The following is a 21,179-nucleotide window of genomic DNA, read 5'->3' on the forward strand; positions in this document are numbered from 1 at the left end:
TTAAAACAACTTCAACACACGCAATGTCCTGATTGCACCACAAATGCAGTAGTCATCCTTACCTTTCACAGAGGCACTGAGTTTTATAAATAGGAGCATGATAGTGTAGAATAATCACCTCCAAGGACCAGTGGTGGGTTTCAAAAAATTTCGGAACCTCTTCTGTAGGTGTGGCCTGCTTTCCGGGTCCACTGGTGGAACCTCTTCTAACCGGTTCGGTAGATTTGACAAACCGGTTCTACCGAATAGGTGCGAACTGGTAGGAACCCACCTCTGATATACTGTAATTGAAATTTAACGCGCATTGTAATGAGTATGGCTTCAAAAAAACACTTTCTGTTTCTCACCCGTCTTTCACATTTTGCTTTCAGTGCGTTTTTCTGAAGCATTTCTTAATACAGTACGGTAAACCCTTGAAAGATTATGAACTCTGGGCTTTGTGCCATGAATGTTTGCTCACTTTGGAGACATATACAGATTATCCAGGTATGACCTCTGCTATTTTTTTCCTCTAACTAATGTGTTTTGCTATTTTAATAGCAAAGACCGCCCTCCTGTCGATCACCTCCCATAGACCGATTAGATCACACAGGTTAGGTCTCCTCCGGATCCCATCTGCCAGCCAATGTCGGCTGGCGACTCCCCGGGGGAGAGCCTTCTCTGTTGCAGCTCCAGCCCTCTGGAACGATCTCCCCGTGGAGATCCGGACCCTTACGACCCTCCCGGCCTTCCGCAAAGCCGTTAAGTCCTGGCTGCTCCAGCAGGCAGGGGGGCTCTCGAAATATCCAGCCCCTCAGAAATTGTGACTGTTGTATATTTTAATATGTTGTTTGTGTATTATCCCCCCTCCCTTGTTTTATTGTAAGCCGCCCGGAGTCCTTCGGGAGTGGGCGGCATACAAATCAATAAAACTCTAACTCTTTTAATATTTACACGTGCATCATTTCTTCCAATGCTCTCAATATGGAGTGAATGGATAGTTTAGGATATATGCATTTTAGCTTCCCATCGTATCTTGTAGCCAATCACCTAATAAAAAGTGGCTGTGAAAGGATGAGGGACTGTTTGATCCTTACAATAAAAAGATGAATTATAAAATAAACTTCTCATATTTTAATGTTGACTATAACTCAGATATTATTTAACACCTATGTAATGGAAACTTGTAGGAGCCTCAGTTGCTAGAATATTCCACACCGTCCTCTTGGTAGATTGATATATCTTTAAGGCATTCCTGAACAAGAATCTTAAACCGTGTGCAACGACACATGGACACACAGTTAATAATTCATCGCACTTCTATTTTATTACGACTATAAAGTCATTGTCTCCATGCCACTAAATACCACAAAGGAATTATAAAGTAAAGGCATAGTTTGAGAGGTTTTAACATAGCTATTTAATACCTTATTTCTGTAATAATAGCTCAGCTGAGCATCTGTATATTCATCTGGCAGATAAAAAAGTTAATAGGTCCTTCTCTATTTATTTCAGAATTCTGGGCTTGTATGAATGTTCTTAATGCTTGTTTAGCACTTCATAAACTTTGCCACAGACAATGATCTTATTTGCAGCTTTGACGTTTTGAAGAAATCTACCTTTATGCTTGTTTCGTTTTTATTTTTAAAAACCAAACTAATATAACTTGGCAAATTGCCTAAGGCACTATATCAGTGTTTCTCAACCTTGGCGACTTTAAGTCCTGTGGACTTCAACTCCCAGAATCCCCCAGCCAGCACAGCTGGCTGGGGGATTCTGGGAGTTGAAATCCACAGAACTTAAAGTCACCAAGGTTGAGAAACACTGCACTATATGATATATATTCAAATTCCCCAGGGTTTTGGATAACTCAACCAAGGTGCTAGCCACTATTCAATCAACCTCATTATATCCAACCGAAAGTCCTACAATGCACCAACATGCCAATCTTGTGGAGCAAAACTTGCCTCAAGAGCTGAGAGATTTGGGGCATCCCACTTTAACTCCCACGTAAACTCAGGATTACAAGAAAACTTTCTAGGTATTAAATTGAGCCGTGTTTCTCAGCAACTTTTGAGATGTGTGGACTTCAACTGCCAGAATCCCACAGCCAGCAAAATGTGTCAAGGACACTCTATCTCTCAGGGGTCCCCAAACTTGGCAACTTTAAGACTTGTGGACTTCAACTCCTAGAATTCCCCAGCCAGCTGGAGAAGGAGTTGAAATCCATAAGTCTTAAAGTTACTAAGATTGAAGACTTCTGCTTTATCTCTTAGTGCAGTGGTTCCCAAACTTGGCAACTTTAAGACTTGTGGACTTCAACTCCCAGAATTCTCCAGCCAACTCTGTTGGCTGGAGAATTCTGGGAGTTGAAGTCCACAAGTCTTAAAGTTGCCAAGTTTGGGAACCACTGTCTTAGTGGCTAATGGACCTATGGCCAGTTATCAGCCTACTTTAGTCTGTCAGAATTCAACATTTCATAATTTAATTATTCTGCCTTGTAACCAAATAATCAAAATAGATGTCGGTGATATTATAACCCTTGTTAATATTGATAATGTTATTGTCTATTTTCCAGTGTATTTATGTTTGGATTCTGTAGTAATCAACCCTGATGGAAGGATTTCTTTTGCTTCGTGTGGAAACGAAGGTAAAATGCATGCTGCTGTAAATATTTCTAAGTTTCATTTAATTTGGTTTCCAAAATTAAAAGTGCTTATTGCGTTTTGTTTATTTTTAGAATCATTGGATGGGTTTTACTTGGCACCTGAGGCAGCAGAAGAGGGATTTGTTACTGAAAAGGTATTAAAATATACGATCTTTGTCTTATATGTTAATGAAGATCCATCTTTAAAAAAGGGCTATACTCCAAGACAAATTCTATCCAGGTTTATACTATCTGTACATAGTTTCTTTAAAGTGGAGGTTCTGCTTAGAGGCCTTAATTATAAAATACATACATATAGAGGTGGGTTCCAAATTCTTTTACTACCGGTTCACTCATGGAGGGGCTTCGGGCGTGCGCATGCTTCGGTCACATGCATGCTTGAATCGCGCTATGTGTGCATAGTGAAAAAATTGCTTATGCGCAGAAGCAAAAAGCAAGATGGCGCTGTCTACGGTGCCGCCAATAAAACCAGTTCGGGGGGCGGGGGTGGCCAAGTTACTACCCACTCGGCCGAACCAGTCCGAACCGATAGGAACCTACCACTGCAACATGGAAGATAAATTGCACGCTACTACGTATGTCTTTGCTATTTGCTGGTAACTTATGAGATCGATGGCCTTGTTTTTCATCCAACTTCATTCACATCTACAGAGAAGAAAAACGTAGTTGCAAATAATATAGTTGACAAACACCAGAAATAATTAAGATTTAAACATCTGTGGAAAGTGGCTATGAAGGAGGCCAGTATGGGAAGGAGTGGAATGAAATGAAAGGAATAAAAATTAATGCTGAGAGAAAAATTAATAAGTCAGCCATAAATTATGTGGGAATGTTAAAACAATATAGCTACAGAGAGACGTCTTAAAGAATGTTAAGAGTGAGCTAAGGGACCAGAGATGCGTCTCAGGAATTGGAACATTAACTTAAAGTAAACAGTTAAAAGATGATGACTTTGTCAGAGTTTAGGTCAAATCCGTTACCAAAGTGACAAAGGAGAAAATCATGGCTTAAGTGCAAAACAAGCAACGGCAAAGCGGCTCGGACAGATACCTCCCTAATTCACGTGGGTGTACGAAGAAGGAGGAGAACCATCACACTTGCACGAGTCTCTGTGGTCACTCTCAATCCAAAAGTCTTATTTTATGTGGAATTGATTTGTGGAATTTAATTGGTGAGGCTGGCATTTACACGATTTGTCCTTTATCCCATTTTTGCCATTTTTTTTCCTACTTGATATACACAGGATTGTTCAGATTCTTTGGCTCAATCATTGGATATCAAACATCCATATATTCCTCCAGTAATTGGAGAGCTTATCAAGTATTGATAAGGATGAGTTTCGTGTAACGAGCTTCCTTAGTGTCAAGCCCTGAAAGGCAAGAATGCCCATTTTCAGCTTTATCTCCATATTACAATCCTTGAATGGTTTATTTGGAGATCAACTCATTAATAGGTGTTTATGATTTGGTTGGGGGATGAAGGAAAGTCCATTATTACACTTACTTGTGTCAGCCCAAGACATCCTTAGACATCAATTGTTTACTTGATCTGAATCCAAAGGTGCTTTTCAAAAGGCACAAAAGTCTTTGTTTTTCCTTGAAGACGTTTTGCTTCTCATCTAAGAAGTCTTCAGCTTTGACGTGCTTCTTGGATGAGAAGCAAAAGATCTTCAGGGAATTACAAAAGTCCTGTTGCCTTTTGAAAAAGCATCCTTGGGACATCCACGACACGGATGACTGAGAATGGTTAAGACAGTTATGGTTTTAACAAACACCCCGGTTTGATGTTGATTTGGATGTTCAACCATGTGCATTCAAGAACAAGGAGAAGATAAAGGGAGGCTTACTAGGTGACTAAGCTGCCTTTCCACTGTGCCATTTCCCACAGGCCTGTATTTACTGTATGGCTGCAATTTTGTGGAGAGCAGCAAGAAGCAATTTCCCACCCGATCACAAATTGGTGTTGCCAGGGAAACTGAAACATTTTCTTCTGAGTATGGCAAGAAGCAAGGCAGAAGACCGGCCTTCTTTAGCAGACGCAATTAAGGTGAATTAAATTCAGCCACTTAATTTTCATTTCCATTTCCATAAACCGGCTTAAGGAGCAAACAAAATTTTCTATTGGGTTGTAATCCATCCGATTTGTGTGGGTTGTGCTAATGGCTGTTTTCAACACAACTTCATGGGATTTCATTAATTTTGAGCAACTTTGACTTAATTGTAATAAAGTTTCGCCAAACATTCAAATTATTTTGAAAATGCCTAGTTTTTTTTAATACCCATCTCCTCTTAGTGCCTATAATTCAACATGAAATTTCATATTTCTAGATTTGTCGTAGTTATCTGCTTGAACAAAATATCAGCAGCAGGATGATTCTAGAAGTTTTAGCAAAAGTGGCGTTTCAGGTATGTATTTTTGGTGGAGGGTGCATGTGTCTGCATTTTATTCCAGTAAAGTTCAGACTATTCAGACTAAAATTAACTTATATATATTCTTTTAATCTCATTTCAGTTCAGTACCACAGTTTTAATAATCCATATGCAAGTTTTGTTTAAACAAACCACAGAATAATTAAACTGTTTTCAAGACTTATTTAAAAAAGTCTTCTTATAAACCATAATTATAGAACCCACATTTTCACTACCTAATGATTCCAAATTAACAGAATCCAAATACTATAAAAACATTAATATTGCATGTTTGTGTTCTAAAATACCTCTATTTGGACTTTAGAGTACAACTCAGTAATGATCATTGCTCCAACAGGTATAATATTGTAATTACAATAAAATGCCATAAATAGCATTACAGCTTCAGGTCAGATGTTAGAATTGAAGGTCATTTGACCATTGGATTGAATTGAATCAGATATTTGAATTGACTTGGGAAAAAAATCAGATTTCTGTGCATGCAAATATACATTTTATTTTAGTGTACCTTTGATAGATTTGATTCAACTTTTTAAACTGCATTATCCCACTGCACATTCAGATCATATTGAATGTTCAAATCAAATCACAAGCCTGATTTGCATGCTCATAGTAAATTCAGCCTTTCCTTATCATTCTTACTCTTATGATATTCTAGGCCAATGAATGAGTAAGAAATATATATAGTATCTTGTGAGACAGTTTATACATTCTAAACTTTTTTCTAATCTGGCTTTTCTCAAAGAGTCCAAAGAGGTATATGAGGTGTATCCCTTAATTTCATTTCCTCTCCAAAAACTCTGTGGGAGGGAATGGGTGGAAAATTTGAGAACCATACTTTAAGCATGCCAACATTTTAATCATTAGTAGATATACTCAGAGCATATATTTGGAATTCAATAACTTCAGTTTTCTCTAGTGGGAAAGAATGGAATTCATTGCAATCAGAAATGCACACAAGGATCTGTCTTGTTTAAGGGAAAGAATCGAATGCAGGGATGTGTAATCTTCATAACAGATGGTTGGGAAATTCTGGGAGTTGAAGTCCAGAAGTCTTAAAGTTCCCAAGGTTGAACACCCCTGCTTCAATGGCTTGTATCTTTCCTGTTAAAATTACATCCTTCATAAAAATGGTAGTATTATGGTGTGGGAAGAGGGACTTGGTGAACATATCCAAGCCCCCCTCCCCCTATTTTGCTGTTGCTATGGAACCAGAACTGGAGTAGGAGAGAATATGAATATATACATGTACGTCAGTGGTGAAATCTAATTTTTTTTTCCTACCGGTTCTGTGGGAGTCACTTGATGGGAGGGGGGTGGTCATGTGACTGGGTGGGTGTGGCTAGGTAGTCATGTGATGGGAAACTCACTTTAACAATGTCCTGCTGGAGCAGGGGGTTGGACTAGATGACCTCCAGGCCCCTTCTAGCCCTGGATTGCTGTGCTCTTTCAAGGTATTCTTTGAAGCTGCATCTAGTGGTCCTATTTCCCTCCGTTCCTCCCTACCTCCCTCTTCCTTCCTTCTCTTCCTTTTTTCCTCCCACCCTTCTTCCTTCCTTCCTTCCTTCCTTCCTTCCTTCCTTCCTTTCTTTCTTTCTTTCTTTCTTTCTTTCTTTCTTTCTTTCTTTCTTTCTTTCTCAGCCACCCCCCCACCTACTGTTTTTAGCAATAGCAGTAGCAGTTAGACTTATATACCGCTTCATAGGGCTTTCAGCCCTCTCTAAGCGGTTTACAGAGTCAGCATATCGCCCCCACAGTCTGGGTCCTCATTTCACCCACCTCGGAAGGATGGAAGGCTGAGTCAACCTTGAGCCGGTGAGATTAGAACCGCTGAACTGCAGATAGCAGTCAGCTGAAGTGGCCTGCAGTACTGCACCCTAACCACTGAGCCACTTGACAGTCTTCACATACACCCATGTACATTTGAAGTTCTCAGACACCTGTTACTTTCAGTTCCTCATTCCCCACCATCTCATACTTCCTGTTCTAAATATATCCACATCAAGCACAGACTTGATGCACCAGTGAGCACATTTCGAAATATTAGTCTGGTACATTTTGCAATTATTTTAGTTTAAAACTTTGGTTCAGTAAGGCCTGCAAGCTCACTCCTAGGCCTATTACTTGCAACTTTCCAATGAATATTTTCTCCCTCTGTGTGTGTATTCCATCCTTCCTTCTTTTGATAGTTTTATGGTGACCTTGGACCTTTTCAAAGGCCATCTGGACTGCCAATTTATTCAAGCACCAGAAAAATAAGTATTCCACTAACCTAACATTTCTCGTTCCTATAACCTGATTTTTCTTTCCCTCTGCTTTGGGAAAAACTAACTTAACTTCTTTATATTTTTTTTATGCACTGGGATCTTTGAGGTGAAAGAGGTTAAAAGAAGGCTATACAAAATCTAGAGAATAGACAGAGAAGCTTCAACTATCGTTCACAATAGGAAAACTATTTTAAATAGCCCAGATTTAGAACTGGCATTTAGCTCCAGGACTTCATTCTATCTTTTATTCTTCTGGCTTCCTTGAAATTGGAAGTATAAAGAACTTAGGCCCTTAGGCAGAGAAGAAGAAACATTTCTATTTCTCTTGGTGTTGGGAGGGTGCCGGGCGATTGTGTGCACGGATGCTGAAAACAGTATTTCTAAGACTTTTCTCATCCTTCATTATTCTGCTGATAGGACTTCAGAGGAGCGGATTCTCTTACGGATAGCTGGCCTTTTCAAAAAGAAAGTTGCTCGGGAAATACTAACTTTGGTGAGTATTTTATTCTAAATACCTTGCTGTTCCTGATTCCTTTTTAGTAAGAAAAAACTAAGTCATGTACCCAAACATGTTAGAGACCGTCAACTGTTTTCACTTTTCTTTGAACAGCCTGCCTCTTTCTCTTCTTAATTGTGTTCCCACTTTCAGGATTTTTGCCTATGAGTAATGAAAGCAAACTGGTAGCTGTAAAAGGACCGGTTCCGTGCCAGTCACCTTTAAACAGAGAAAGGATCACGTTACCAAACGCCTTCACTTCTTCGGCAACTCATTTTAAGCCTATTATTCTGCATCAGAATATAAACCATAAAATGTAAGTTCTGGTTGTGTGTTCTCCAGGCAATGATTAATTCCCACGGCATACCATATATATTACGGTATGTGTTATGATCCTTTTTTCACTAGGATGAAGCTAATCACGTCATAAAGATCTCCTGATTTTTGCAGAGAGACACAAATTCAAATTCCTCCCGAGTCTGTTCCTTTATTCCAATTTTTTTGTTTTTTATCAACAGAGAAATTTGGATGTTCTCAGTGCTGTCTTTTAATTTGTGTCTGGTTAATCTTAATGACAGTTCTTTTCAAACAAATCCGCTTCAAATCATGGCAAAAGAATATAAGTTTACAAAATAAAATAACATTCATTTAACGCATTGTGCTGCAATATATTATATGTAAATCAGATCATTTAGAACAGTGTTTCTCAACCTTGGCCACTTGAAGATGTCTGGACTTCAACTCCCAGAATTCCCCAGCCAGCGTTCGCTGGCTGGGGAATTCTGGGAGTTGAAGTCCAGACATCTTCAAGTAGCCAAGGTTGAGAAACACTGATTTAGAATGCTGTGCATTACATTCTTCAATCATATTTTGCTTAACAGCAAAAAAAAAATGCAACATATAGCAGGGGGGGGGAAGTAAACACCAGTTTTCGGCAAAAATGTTGTACAGCATGTGCCTTCATTACCCATAAACCACTCCTGCTTTCTTTCACCTTTGTTTCACCACTACTGATTTTTCACGCTGATAAAGCTTTCAGCTCTTGAAGTTGCTTTACTACTTAATGGTAGAATTGCTACCATTAATAGATGGATAGTTGGTGTGAAAAATCACACTGATATAACTGTCCCAAGACCTTGTAGAATAAAGCAAAGTAAATCTTACAAATCATCTTACTTTCTAGAGATGCTATTGCAACCCCCGTCGTAGAGTGTGAAACCATGGCAAGAATACCATCTGTGAGTAGCAGAAATCCAACACCTTCAAGTAATGACAATGAAAACAAGACAGGTGAAATTTCGAATTTGTCTACTCCTTGTATGATGCCTGGTACTCCGGAGCAGAGTGAAGAAGAGCAGAAAATGCTACAACAGAAGGATTCCGAAGAGCAATCTCCGAGCAGTAGTCGTTCCCCCGATCCTAACTTACCACTTCCTGACTCTTTAGATGTGTCTCAAGAGAAATGCATTTTGGAAGCACCCCCCTCGGCTAACCCCAGCTCTACCGTCCCATCGAGTGTGACTTTTGTAAATAATTTTCTTTTAAAACAGGACCCAGAGACAAGGGTGTTGACTTTCGTACCCGTGCAGATAGCGATATCGGAACAAATACCCAATAAACCCCTCCGTTCGAAAGCAACTTACAGCTGTTGCCCAAATTTACACCTGCTCCTTTCAGAACCTGCGATGGCCTATGATGCTCACGGAGCCTTGCAAGCAAATTCATCCTTAAGTGACGCGATTAAAGATCAATTTGGTGGCGTACAAAACAAATGTTGGGGCATCAAAGCCAAGATGGGTGATTTAACACCAACGACAATTAATAAAGAGACACAAACGAAGTGCTATGAAAGTAATCCATGTCTTGTATCCTGTAAGGAACTCAACACAGATACGGAGAAGAGGCTCCTTTTCTCAGATCCCGCACAGGATCCCTCGCTCGATCAAAATCCTGGTTCACTCTTCCCAGGAACTTCTCAGCAGAATAAAGGAACGCAGAATGTTGCCTTGGAGAGCATTGTGCAACTTGTCCAACAAGAGTTTGCATTTGGTAAATCTCAAGACATTACTGAAGCCCTGGCTATAGGTAGGTTTTAATATTTTCATAGCAAATTGCAAATATTAAAAAAAAGAAAGCAGAGCCGAGGTGGCTCAGTGGTTAAATGCAGCACTGCAGGCTACTTCAGCTGACTGCAGTTCGGCTGTTCAAATCTCACTGGCTCGAGGTTGACTCAGCCTTCCATCCTTCCGAGGTGGGTGAAATGAGGACCCAGACTGTGGGGGCGATATGCTGACTCTGTAAACCACTTAGAGAGGGCTGAAAGCCCTATGAGGCGGTATATAAGTCTAACTGCTATTGCTATTGCTATTGCTACCTACCTACCTACCTACCTACCTACCTACCTACCTACCTACCTACCTACCTACCTACCTACCTATCATCCATCTATCTATCTATCTATCTATCTATCATCTATCTATCTATCTATCTATCTATCTATCTATCTATCTATCATCTATCTATCTATCATCTATCTCTATATCTCTGTCTGTCTGTCTGTCTGTCTGTCTGTCTGTCTGTCTGTCTGCCTGCCTGCCTGCCTGCCTGCCTGCCTGCCTGCCTGCCTGCCTGCCTGCCTGCCTGCCTGCCTACCTACCTACCTACCTACCTACCTACCTACCTACCTACCTACCTACCTACCTATCTATCTATCTATCTATCTATCTATCTATCTATCTATCTATCTATCTATCTATCCATCCATATCTCTTATCTATCTATCTATCTATCTATCTATCTATCTATCTATCTATCTATCTATCTATCTATCTATCTATCTATCTATCTATATCTATCTATCTTATCAGTGGTTACGGTGCAGTACTGCAGGCCACTTCAGCTGACTGCTAGCTGCAGTTCGGCAGTTCAAATCCCACCAGGCTCAGGGTTGACTCAGCCTTCCATCCTTCCGAGGTGGGTGAAATGAGGACCCAGATTGTTGTTGGGGCGATATGCTGACTCTGTAAACCGATTAGAGAGGGATGAAAGCCCTATGAAGCGGTATATAAGTCTAACTGCTATTGCTAACTGCTAAAATAAGACATGTCAATAAAAGTGGTTGTAATTTAGACAGGATTCTTTTTTACAGTTATCGGATGGATACTTCCAAAAACTTTGCTATGTCTTTTTAGTAAGCAAGACCATATATAGGATAAAAATGTTGGTCTCTGCAGTTATTCTTTGATTTACTGTTTGTTTGTATTGTCTTCCAAGGAAAATAGAACTTTTTTTATTTTCAACTAACACTGGAAAGAAATGGGAGAGAGGCGGTGGGGGGGGGGGAAATAAACCCTAATAAGCTAACCATTTTTTTGCATAACCCACTATTTTTTTTGTTTAAATCAGGTAAATATATTTTCACTTTAAAGGATCTCCAATACAATACATTCTGCAATGCAGTTTCTGAGAAATTTTGTGAACTTTACTGGGAAGAAAAATTGCTAGCAAATCTTTACGGTGCAGCGAACGGTAGAATTCCTGTCCCTGAAAGGCAAGTGATGTTTGCATTTTACCTTTTAACACCAATTTTGCTTTCGCTTACCTTACTGTTTCGTTTGTCATTTTAACTCCTCCACCATTCCCACCACCCATCTAACCAAATGAACTTTTGAATATAAATCATGTTTTCCCGGAAATAAGACAGGGTCTTATTTTCTTTTGACCCCCGAAATAAGGACTTGGCCTTATTTTCTTAGAGGTCTTATTATTTTTGAGGTGCAGGAGGTGGCGAGTATGTTGCAATATTTTGGGGGAGGGCTTATTTTCGGGAGAGGGCTTATTTTAGCGCATGCGCTCAAAAGCCCGATTGGGCTTATTATCTGGGGAGGTCTTATTTTCAGGGAAACGGGGTACTGTTTTCACTGGAAGTTCAGAATGGACATCGGAGGAACGTCCAGTTGCAATCTGGCGTGTTCCATTCTTCTGAATTCCTACACTTTTCACAACCTTGTCACTACCACAATCCCTGAATACCAGCCCAATGTTTAATCTTTGTTATTTAAAAAAAGAGGAACAAATACTTGAGAAAGTCATTGAGAAGGCATGTACTGTGGCATTTAAGAATTGTGTAGGAGCCTAAATTGATAGGCACATCTGATTGATAGGCATTGTTAGGGATGTAATCTTAATTCTTAATCTTGGGTTGGATGTGTGTGTGTGTGTGTGTGTGTGTGTGTGTGTGTGTGTTAGATTTTACAACCCCCGGTATGCCCAAATATGGGAGGAAGATCACTACTTCCATTCTCTGTCCTTCGGCTCGTCACAAGAGACCATCCAGGCAGAAACCCAATATTTTTACTGTTGCCTTTTTTTTGTTACATTTGTTGTATTTGTGCTGATAAATAAATAAAGGGAGACTACTATAGATCTATTTCAAGCTATTTAGCTCTCATCAGCTAGCCATACCTTTACTGGGATTCGAACCTGGGCTGTATAATATATCAGGCAGTTATATTAGCCACTAAGCCACAGCCTCTCTTCCTTTATCAGCTAGGCCAGGGAAATAGGTATGTATTGTGTCACAACCCCTGGTATGCCCAAATATGGGAGGAAGCTAACTACTTCCTTTCTCTGTCTATCGGCTCATCACAAGAGACCATCACGACGGAAAGCCAATATTTTTACTGTTGCCTTTGTTACATTTGTGTTGCATTTGTGCTGATAAATAAATAAAGGGAGACTAGTATAGATCTATTTCAAGCTATTTAGCTCTCATCAGCTAGCCATAGCCTTACTGGGATTTGAACCTGTGCTGTATTACATACCAGGCAGTTAAATTAGCCACTAAGCCACAGGCTCTCTTCCTTTATCAGCTATATATATATATATATATGCCATGATTGAAATAATGTATCTGTCACTTTAAATGCTCAAACGAGATGTGATTGGATGCTGTTGCTTTAATCGGCCATAAGGGGGAGTAGGAACTACTACTGTTTGTTCCTGGTTGTTCCTATATGTTCTCTGTGATTGTTATTGGAGTTGAATACTGTATTTTGGATGGTGGCTACTCTGTATGTTAGTTACCTGTCTACATGGTGAATCGTGAGTTGAGCATCTGTAAACCAACGTGTTGAATCATAGCCTGTGTATATAATTCAAGACTACTTATCGCTTGTTTTGAAGAAGGTTTGTCCTACTTTATTTTTGTTAACGCAAGTAAAGTTATCCTTGTTTTAACTTCGGCGGCTGTGATTGATAGTGTGACTATTCAGCGGCACATTCCTTGGTACCTTCTGCTACTCAACTCTAGTCTCCAAAAGGAGATATACTTAACAGGCATCAACATGAATACACAGACGTAAACATAAAGAGACTCGGGAGAGACTATAAAACACTCAGTTGTGAGTGCAAACTGCTTTGCAATCAAACTGGAATCTCTTTTGTTCCAGCTATGCAGCATGCTCTCTGGAGACTAGTTAGATACAAATATATTAACTCCAAAACTTCACTGAGCACATAATAAAGTTGTCTGGCTTTTTAATTTCAGCATTAAGTGCAAGACAGACTCAAACCATATGGTTGGTTTTTTTTTTATAACAGCTTATATCCACAAACGCCTGGGGGTTTTTTTTGGCAGTGTTTCTCATAACTAATTTGGTAGATGGTGACAAAGAACATCCTTGCATGTTCTCTGAGTAAGTCCCCAAATGGTTCATTAGCATATACACCAAATATTGTTTACAAACAGGGCAACTTTAGAGACAGAAAAGGCGGGAAGAGTTAAATTGTTTGTATCTATATATTAAAAAAATGGCTGTGTGTGTGTGTGTGTGTGTGTGTGTGTATGTGTGTATGTTTCAGCATAACTCTGGAATGCCTCAAGCAATTTCAACTAAGCTTGATACGCAGATGATCTACTCTCTGGAAAAAAATGTTGTGGGTATAGGACATCCCTAAAACTCCTCGGTGTGTGTGTTCTGTTAAGATACAGCGTGTTCTGCCTTAAAATGGCTTCTACTGTACTGCTTTAAAATGGCTTCTACTGTACTGCTTTAAAATGGCTTCTACTGTGCAGCGCAGTGGAGTCGTCATGATAATGGTTTCACAGTATTCCATAAGGGGGCTCCCTCCGTTACATGGCACTAGGGATTCGAACTGCCAAACTGCTGACCTTTCTGATCGACAAGCTCAGCATCTTAGCCACTGAGCCCCTGCGTCCCTGATGCGCACACATTACAAAGCTTATATACTTCCTCAGACCTCTTTCCACCATGTGTTACTAATGTCCAGAATGACTTTCTGAATGCTGCTGACTTCTATTTTCATTTAGAACATTTTTGTTGCTCCGATGAGAAAGTAAAGGGAGACTTCAAAAAAAAAAAAACGAACGCTGGATGACTGGGAATTTCTTTGGCACAATCATGTTGGGAGTAGCAAGTGTAGCGCAAAAGACCAACTCATTTTTCTTTGGATGACTCCTACCTTCCCAAATATAGAGAAGAAAGTAGCTAGATCAGGGAGCAGATAAATATTTGAAAGCCTGGATCAACGTAAAGATAGGCTGGGGTATGTTTTTTTTTTCCTTCCCTTTAGTAGCCTTGTAGTAAAGGTGCCTGGAGAGAACAGGTGGCGAAATTGGCCACATGCATTTAAAGTTTTATCCTTCACAGCTTGATGAGATTCTACCTGTTAAATGTTTTATCTGAGCCTTGGCTAGCCACCGTACGAGAGTTGTTCCACTGGAGAAAGTATTTTGAATGTCTAAAGGCTTTGAAGCTTTTCCATTTTTGACTGAAATGCACTCATACACCTGGTGGAAGATGCAAATACTTTAGCTCATCTTTGAAGCTTTCCCAAAGTACTTCGTTTATGAATATGTATTCAGATGTTCATCTCTTGCATTCTCCCTCATTTTCAGAATTAATGAACCACAACATTTCAGCAAGACTTTCCAAAGCGAATCAAATACCTTTCCGAGTGGCAGTGAGGAAGCAGAAGGTATGAAACAGTTAGTGGGCATGCCTTACATTCGATCATACCAATATCTAAAAACCTTCAGCGGTTAAGCCGTGAAGTAATAACCTTTATGTCCTACTAGATACAAGGAAGAAGCAGCAGCAAATGGGGATTTTTCAAATAAAGATTTATATCCTTGGAAAACTGGCGCGGAAGTGAGCCTGCTGGAGAGGGGCTGTGCTAATGTTATTACTGCAACCAGCAACCAGATTTAAGATTTAGCTTTCCTTTAGTTGAAAGGCCGTTTATCTCAGGTCATTTAAATTAACGATGCTTCTAATGCTTCTCCTCATGAGATGAAAGAGTCTAATATATAGTAATCCTGACATCGATATGGTTTGCCCTAAAACAGTAAAATATTAGATATATTGGTCAGAATAATGTTCAATTATTAATGTTATTATTATTATTAATTATTATTATTATTAATTGTATTATTATTAATTAATGTTCAATTAATGTTCAATTAATGTTCAATTAATGTTCAATTAATGTTCAATTAATGTTCAATTAATGTTCAATTAATGTTCAATTAATGTTCAATAAAGAGCCGAGGTGGTGCAGTGGTTAGAGTGCAGCACTGCAGGCCCCTTCAGCTGACTGCTATCTGCAGTTCAGCAGTTCTAATCTCACCAGCTCAAGGTTGACTCAGCCTTCCATCCTTCCGAGGTGGGTGAAATGAGGACCCAGACTGTGGGGGCGATATGCTGACTCTGTAAGCCGCTTAGAGAGGGCTGAAAGCCCTATGAAGCGGTATATAAGCGGCTCCCTATTGAACAAAAGGGAGACGGGGGAACCCCTGCAGGGCAGAGCTGAAGAATATGCCCAATTCTTAGCGGACAAAATTGCTCGGTTTCGGTCGGACTTGGACTCCACACCTGCAGTTCCAGCCGAGGCACAGGGGGACCAAGTAGAACAGCTCTGGGTTGAGTTTCAGGAAGTTACCCCCGGGGATGTGGACAAGGCCATGAGAGCTGTAAGTTCCTCCACCTGTGTTCTGGATCCGTGTCCCTCATGGCTGGTTGCTAACTGCAGTGAGGTGACACGAGGCTGGATCCAGGCGGTTGTAACCGCCTCCCTTCGGGAGGGGAACTTCCCCGCCGCGCTGAAAGCGGCGGTGGTGAGACCCCTCCTGAAGAAACCATCCTTGGATCCAGCTGCTCTTAACAGCTATCGCCCGGTCTCCAACCTCCCCTTTCTGGGGAAGGTTGTTGAGAAGGTGGTGGCCTTCCAGCTCCAACGGTCCTTGGAGGAAGCAAACTATCTAGACCCCTTCCAGTCAGGCTTCAGACCCGGTTACAGCACAGAAACCGCTTTGGTCGCATTGATGGATGATCTTTGGAGAGCCAGAGATGAAGGACATTCCTCCATCCTGGTCCTCCTTGACCTCTCAGCGGCTTTCGATACCATCGACCATGGTTCCTTCTGCGACGACTGCGGGAGGTGGGAGTGGGAGGCACCGTGTTACGGTGGTTCTCCTCCTACCTCTCGGACAGGTCGCAGTCGGTGTTAGTGGGAGGGCAGAGATCGTCCCCAAGGCCCCTAAATTATGGGGTGCCGCAGGGTTCGGTCTTATCCCCCCTACTATTTAACATCTACATGAAACCGCTGGGAGAGATCATCCGCAGGCACGGGATCAGATACCATCAATATGCGGACGATACTCAATTGTATCTGTCCGCCCCGTGCCAAATCAATGAAGCAGTTGACGTGATGGGCCGGGGGCTTGAAGCCGTCATGGACTGGATGAGGATTAACAAGCTTGTGCTCAACCCAGAAAAGACCGAGTGGCTGTTGTGTTTTCCTCCCAAAGATTTGGCCAATAATCCAACACTCAGGCTGGGGGGTCAAATTTTACACCCCTCAGAGAGGGTCCGCAACTTGGGAGTCCTCCTGGATCCACAGCTGTCATTCGACCACCATTTAACGGCTGTGACCAGGGGGGCATTCGCCCAGGTACGCCTGGTGCGCCAGTTGCGACCCTACCTGAATCGGGAGGCCCTCACAACAGTCACTCGGGCCCTTGTGACCTCTAGGCTGGAATACTGCAATGTGCTCTACATGGGGCTGCCCTTGAGGAGCATCCGGCGACTTCAGCTAGTGCAGAACGCAGCCGCGCGAGTGATCGCGGGTGCACCCCGATTCACCCGCATAACACCTATCCTCCGTGAGCTGCGCTGGCTACCTGTCGATCTCCGGATGCGCTTCAAGGTGCTATTGATCACCCATAAAGCCCTACATGGCAGTGGATCTGGATACTTGAGAGACCGCCTTCTGCCAATTACCTCCCTACGACCTATAAGATCCCATAGATTAGGCCTCCTCCGCATTCCATCGGCCAGCCAGTGTCGGCTGGCAACTACAAGGAGGAGGGCCTTCTCAGCAGTAGCCCCGACCCTTTGGAACGAGCTCCCCGTAGAGATTCGTACCCTCTCCACCGTCCAAGCCTTCCGCACAGCCTTGAAGAACTGGCTCGCCCGTCAGGCCTGGGGATAAGGATCGCTACCCCGCCCGAATGATGAATGTATGTTGCTTGCTATTTTATTATATGTTGTCGTCTCAATGTTGTATTCCCCCCTCCCTGGTTTTCTGTGAGCCGCCCTGAGTCCCCTCAGGGAAAAGGGCGGCCTACAAATGCAAATAAAACCTCTAAAAAACCTCTAATATAAGTCTAACTGCTATTGCTATTGCTACTACTACAATTATGGATCTGCTCAGTCGAGGTTCTTATGAAGATACCTCTGTGGCCAAACATTTGACTATCTGGAATGTATGGTCAAGTAGAGTCTATCTTCACACAACACAAAGCAGATAGAAGAAAAGTTATAATACTCATTATGTTTGAGGTCATGGGAAGAATGCTGATTGTTAAATAGGGACTTGGCCTATAAAGATGTTAATTTGCTAATGCTATTAAACAGCAAACATTATTTATAAATCTTCCCAGGACAGTCGGTTTGGAAACAAACAACGCTTAGAGTAACAAAACTAATGTAAGGTATTATAAGTGTCCTTCCTTTGCTTTTTAATTTTCCATACAAACGCAGATCAAGTTGCTGGTATGGATTCAGAGGAGAAGGAAGTTGAACCACAAACTCTCCTAGTTGAAATACAGAGAGAGGGAGAATGTTTGCAGACCGAGAAACGTTGCAGTGGGCCAAGTGTTGCAGAAACAGAACAAAAGCGAGGAGAAATTCAAGAAAGGGTGGAAGAAGATACGTGCTCCAGCCCTTCCTGTCCTTCTGGATTTTCTCCTGGTTGGAGAAGTGCCTTCTATGGTTCAGAATGGTTCAGTCTAGATGTACACAATTATTTCAGAAAGCTTGGGAAACAAAAAGCTCATGGAACTCAAAATATCGATGCTAAAAAAAGGGTAAGTCATCCTGTTTCCTCAAAACAGAGAAAACTATGTGTGTTCACTTTGGGTGGAATGTAATCTAGATCAGTGTTTCTCAACCTTGGCAACTTGAAGATGTCCGGACTTCAACTCCCAGAATACCCCAGCCAGCATTCGCTGGCTGGGGAATTCTGGGAGTTGAAGTCCGGACATCTTCAAGTTGCCAAGGTTGAGAAACACTGATCTAGAGCAATGCATTAGAGGGAGTCACAGTTATGGATTTTGGATGCATTCCGTAAGTCAGCCCATTTCCCTTAGTTCAGAAATTGTTGCCATATGAATGCACTGTTTTGCCCAGTTAAAGAAAAAGAGTTTTAGTAGTATACGGATAAAACCGGTGCTTCTAGTGTTCTTGTCAGAGAAATTACCCTCAAGAATCTCTACCTTCAGGGAGATGTTTGTTAGGCAGGCAAGAGATGGCCTTTATGTCAACATATTATAAGCCCATGTTGAACTGTACTTAAGGTTTTTTCCTAACACAAAGAGAAACTGTTTGGATTATTGGATTCCTATCATTACTTTTACTAAATATTTTTCAATATGCAGTTAAACCGCCTCCCAATAACTTCAAAATTACTGAAATGGGAACTATAATCCCGATGGATTTATTGTCTATTGCAATAAATTGGTGATCTCAAAAGAAACTATGTATTTTGCCATCTCAGTTGAATATTTAAAAGGGATTGGAAGTATTGCCTTATTTATATTCGTGTTGTTTTCACATGTAAATCTTTGTTGCAGTGGTGTAAATGTACTTTTGATTAGGGCTGTGTAAATCAGGTAAATCGGATTCAAATCACCAGTTTGATTTGTCATCTTGAATTGATTTGGGATCTTGAAATGATTTGGTTCAGAAATTCCAATTAAATTGTCAAATCGGGTAGATTTTATTCATATTTCTGTAAAGGATAAAACATTTTCTGTTCGTGCAGAGGAGGATTCAAACATTTCTAATCCACCGAGAAGCATTCTGAATTTATTTTCAATTTAGAAAACAGGTTTGATTTAGAGGTTCACTTGAACTGATTGAATTGGCTCTCCCAATCAAATATTTACAAAGCCCTGGGCAAGAATGACTTTACGAACATCAGTGGGGCTAGTTAATATTTATACAGAATATAAATTCATTCTTAAGGAACTCTCGGAATTTTTATTAAGCTTTTAGTTTTCAAAGAGGAGAAAAAAAAGATAACAACTAATATTGTACTTTAGGCAAAAGGAAAACAAGAAGTAAAATATGTTTTTTATATGAGCAACCAGTTTGTATATCGCATAATAGAAAACTGGGATATAAATGATTTTAATAACACAACAAAGATGTTGAGCCCCATGACTGGCACCTGATTGTCTCTCAGTAACTTTATAGTTATTTTTATTGACTTGCTGTCAGAACAGTTAAAGCATCAGGCAGTTTTTCACTATTCTGAAGATGGATGAGTAACTGAAATGTTAAATTATCTTGATGATGAAACATTAACATGTTAATATTTTGTTTACTCATGTATCTTTTAAGTATTTCACGTAAAATGCAGAGATAGGCTAAAATAAATCTGACTTACCAGCTTAACTATGTTACTTCAGACAGAATGGCCAGAGTTTCAGCGTTCCAAATACCATGCAGAATTAAATCAGAGTCGAAGGCAAAACTATGCTTAAAGTTCCAGTTTAATAAAGCAGGCATGTTGGCACATAGTGTGGGGGATCCCAACTCTGGAAGTTACATCAGAATCCCACCCAGTTAAAAGTTCATGATCTTGTCCCCACACCCACAAATCCATCACATGGTCCAATCTCCTTCTTCCACGCTGGTGTCCACGCCCAGCTTCTTCCGGTCAGGTGTACTGGTGCGGAGAACAAAGGATGAGCTTGGCTTCTAGTAAAGAATGAAAAACAATACATTCCACAATCCTGCTCCTTCTATTCCCCCCTCCCATTGACTATACTTAAAGAAACAGCGTAATGAAATAAGAGAAAGTGTGGCAGGCCAAAATTCTAAAAGGAATATAAATGCAGGCCCCTGACACAGAACTTATATGAAACTGTTGAGATAAGTACAGCATGGCTTATTATAGCTTCTGTCTTCCCTGTCACATGTTGCACTGGATATGATCTAGAACAGGCATATCCAATCCGCAGCTCACAGGCCACACACAGTCCTGGACAGCTAGTAATGTGACACCACAAGATCATAAACATTTAACATTATTATACGTATGTACATGTATATTTTATATGTGACCCAAGACAATTCCTCTTTAGCGCAGTCCAGGCATACCAAAAGGTCGGTCTAAAGGTTGCTGAAAAAAAGAATAGGGAGGATCACATCTTCACTTGCAACAAATCATAAATGATATCCAGGTTCAGGTGTCATAGAGATTGGCTAGGAACTGGGACGATCTAATAGGAAGCACAGCAATAGCACTTAGACTTATATACCGCTTCACAGTGCTTTTACAGCCCTCTCTAAACGGTTCACAGAGTCAGTATATTTCCCCCAACAATCTGGGTCCTCATTTTACCGACCTTGGAAGGATGAAAGGATGAATGAACCTCGAGACCTGTCAGGATCGAACTCTAGGTTGTGGGGCAGTATTGTTTGCCTACAGTACTGTATACTAACCACTCTAGCCACTATTCTAGCCACCACAGCAAGAAAGCAGTATTAAATATCCCGACGAGCGTGCTCTTAGATTGGTATTTATGCTACTCAGCTTCCCTTCTCAGAAGTCCGCAGAGAAATGGCATCTCTTTCGTTTTGTTCTGCCTCTTCCACCAGGAACTTGACCAGCTGATAATGATGGAGACGAGAAATTACAGGAAGAGCATAAGCTTCTACCAGCGGCTGTTGTATAAAGAGAGAAGCAGGAAAGGTATATTTGGGGGAAATGAAATGCTAACAACTGTCTTATAGCAATTGTTCACCTGT

At 40.9% G+C, this 21,179-nt stretch overlaps 1 protein-coding gene across 1 annotated transcript in view; it reads left to right on the forward strand.

The window, feature by feature from the left end:
- Positions 1-21,179, forward strand: part of KNDC1 (kinase non-catalytic C-lobe domain containing 1) — a 78,675-nt gene that overhangs the window by 37,750 nt on the left and 19,746 nt on the right. The window contains exons 7-17 of the mRNA XM_087702380.1: positions 372-486; positions 2,558-2,629; positions 2,720-2,781; positions 4,535-4,693; positions 4,975-5,065; positions 7,993-8,155; positions 9,023-9,924; positions 11,245-11,389; positions 14,759-14,838; positions 17,904-18,229; positions 21,030-21,123. Coding sequence (XP_087558506.1) covers positions 372-486; positions 2,558-2,629; positions 2,720-2,781; positions 4,535-4,693; positions 4,975-5,065; positions 7,993-8,155; positions 9,023-9,924; positions 11,245-11,389; positions 14,759-14,838; positions 17,904-18,229; positions 21,030-21,123 — 2,209 coding nt within the window. The remainder of the gene's footprint in view (positions 1-371; positions 487-2,557; positions 2,630-2,719; positions 2,782-4,534; positions 4,694-4,974; positions 5,066-7,992; positions 8,156-9,022; positions 9,925-11,244; positions 11,390-14,758; positions 14,839-17,903; positions 18,230-21,029; positions 21,124-21,179) is intronic.

The sequence above is a fragment of the Thamnophis sirtalis genome, unplaced genomic scaffold (genome assembly GCF_051295495.1).
Source record: "Thamnophis sirtalis isolate CommonGarterSnake01/CBP01778 unplaced genomic scaffold, rThaSir2_p1.2 scaffold_15, whole genome shotgun sequence".
Taxonomy (NCBI): Eukaryota; Metazoa; Chordata; class Lepidosauria; order Squamata; family Natricidae; genus Thamnophis; species Thamnophis sirtalis.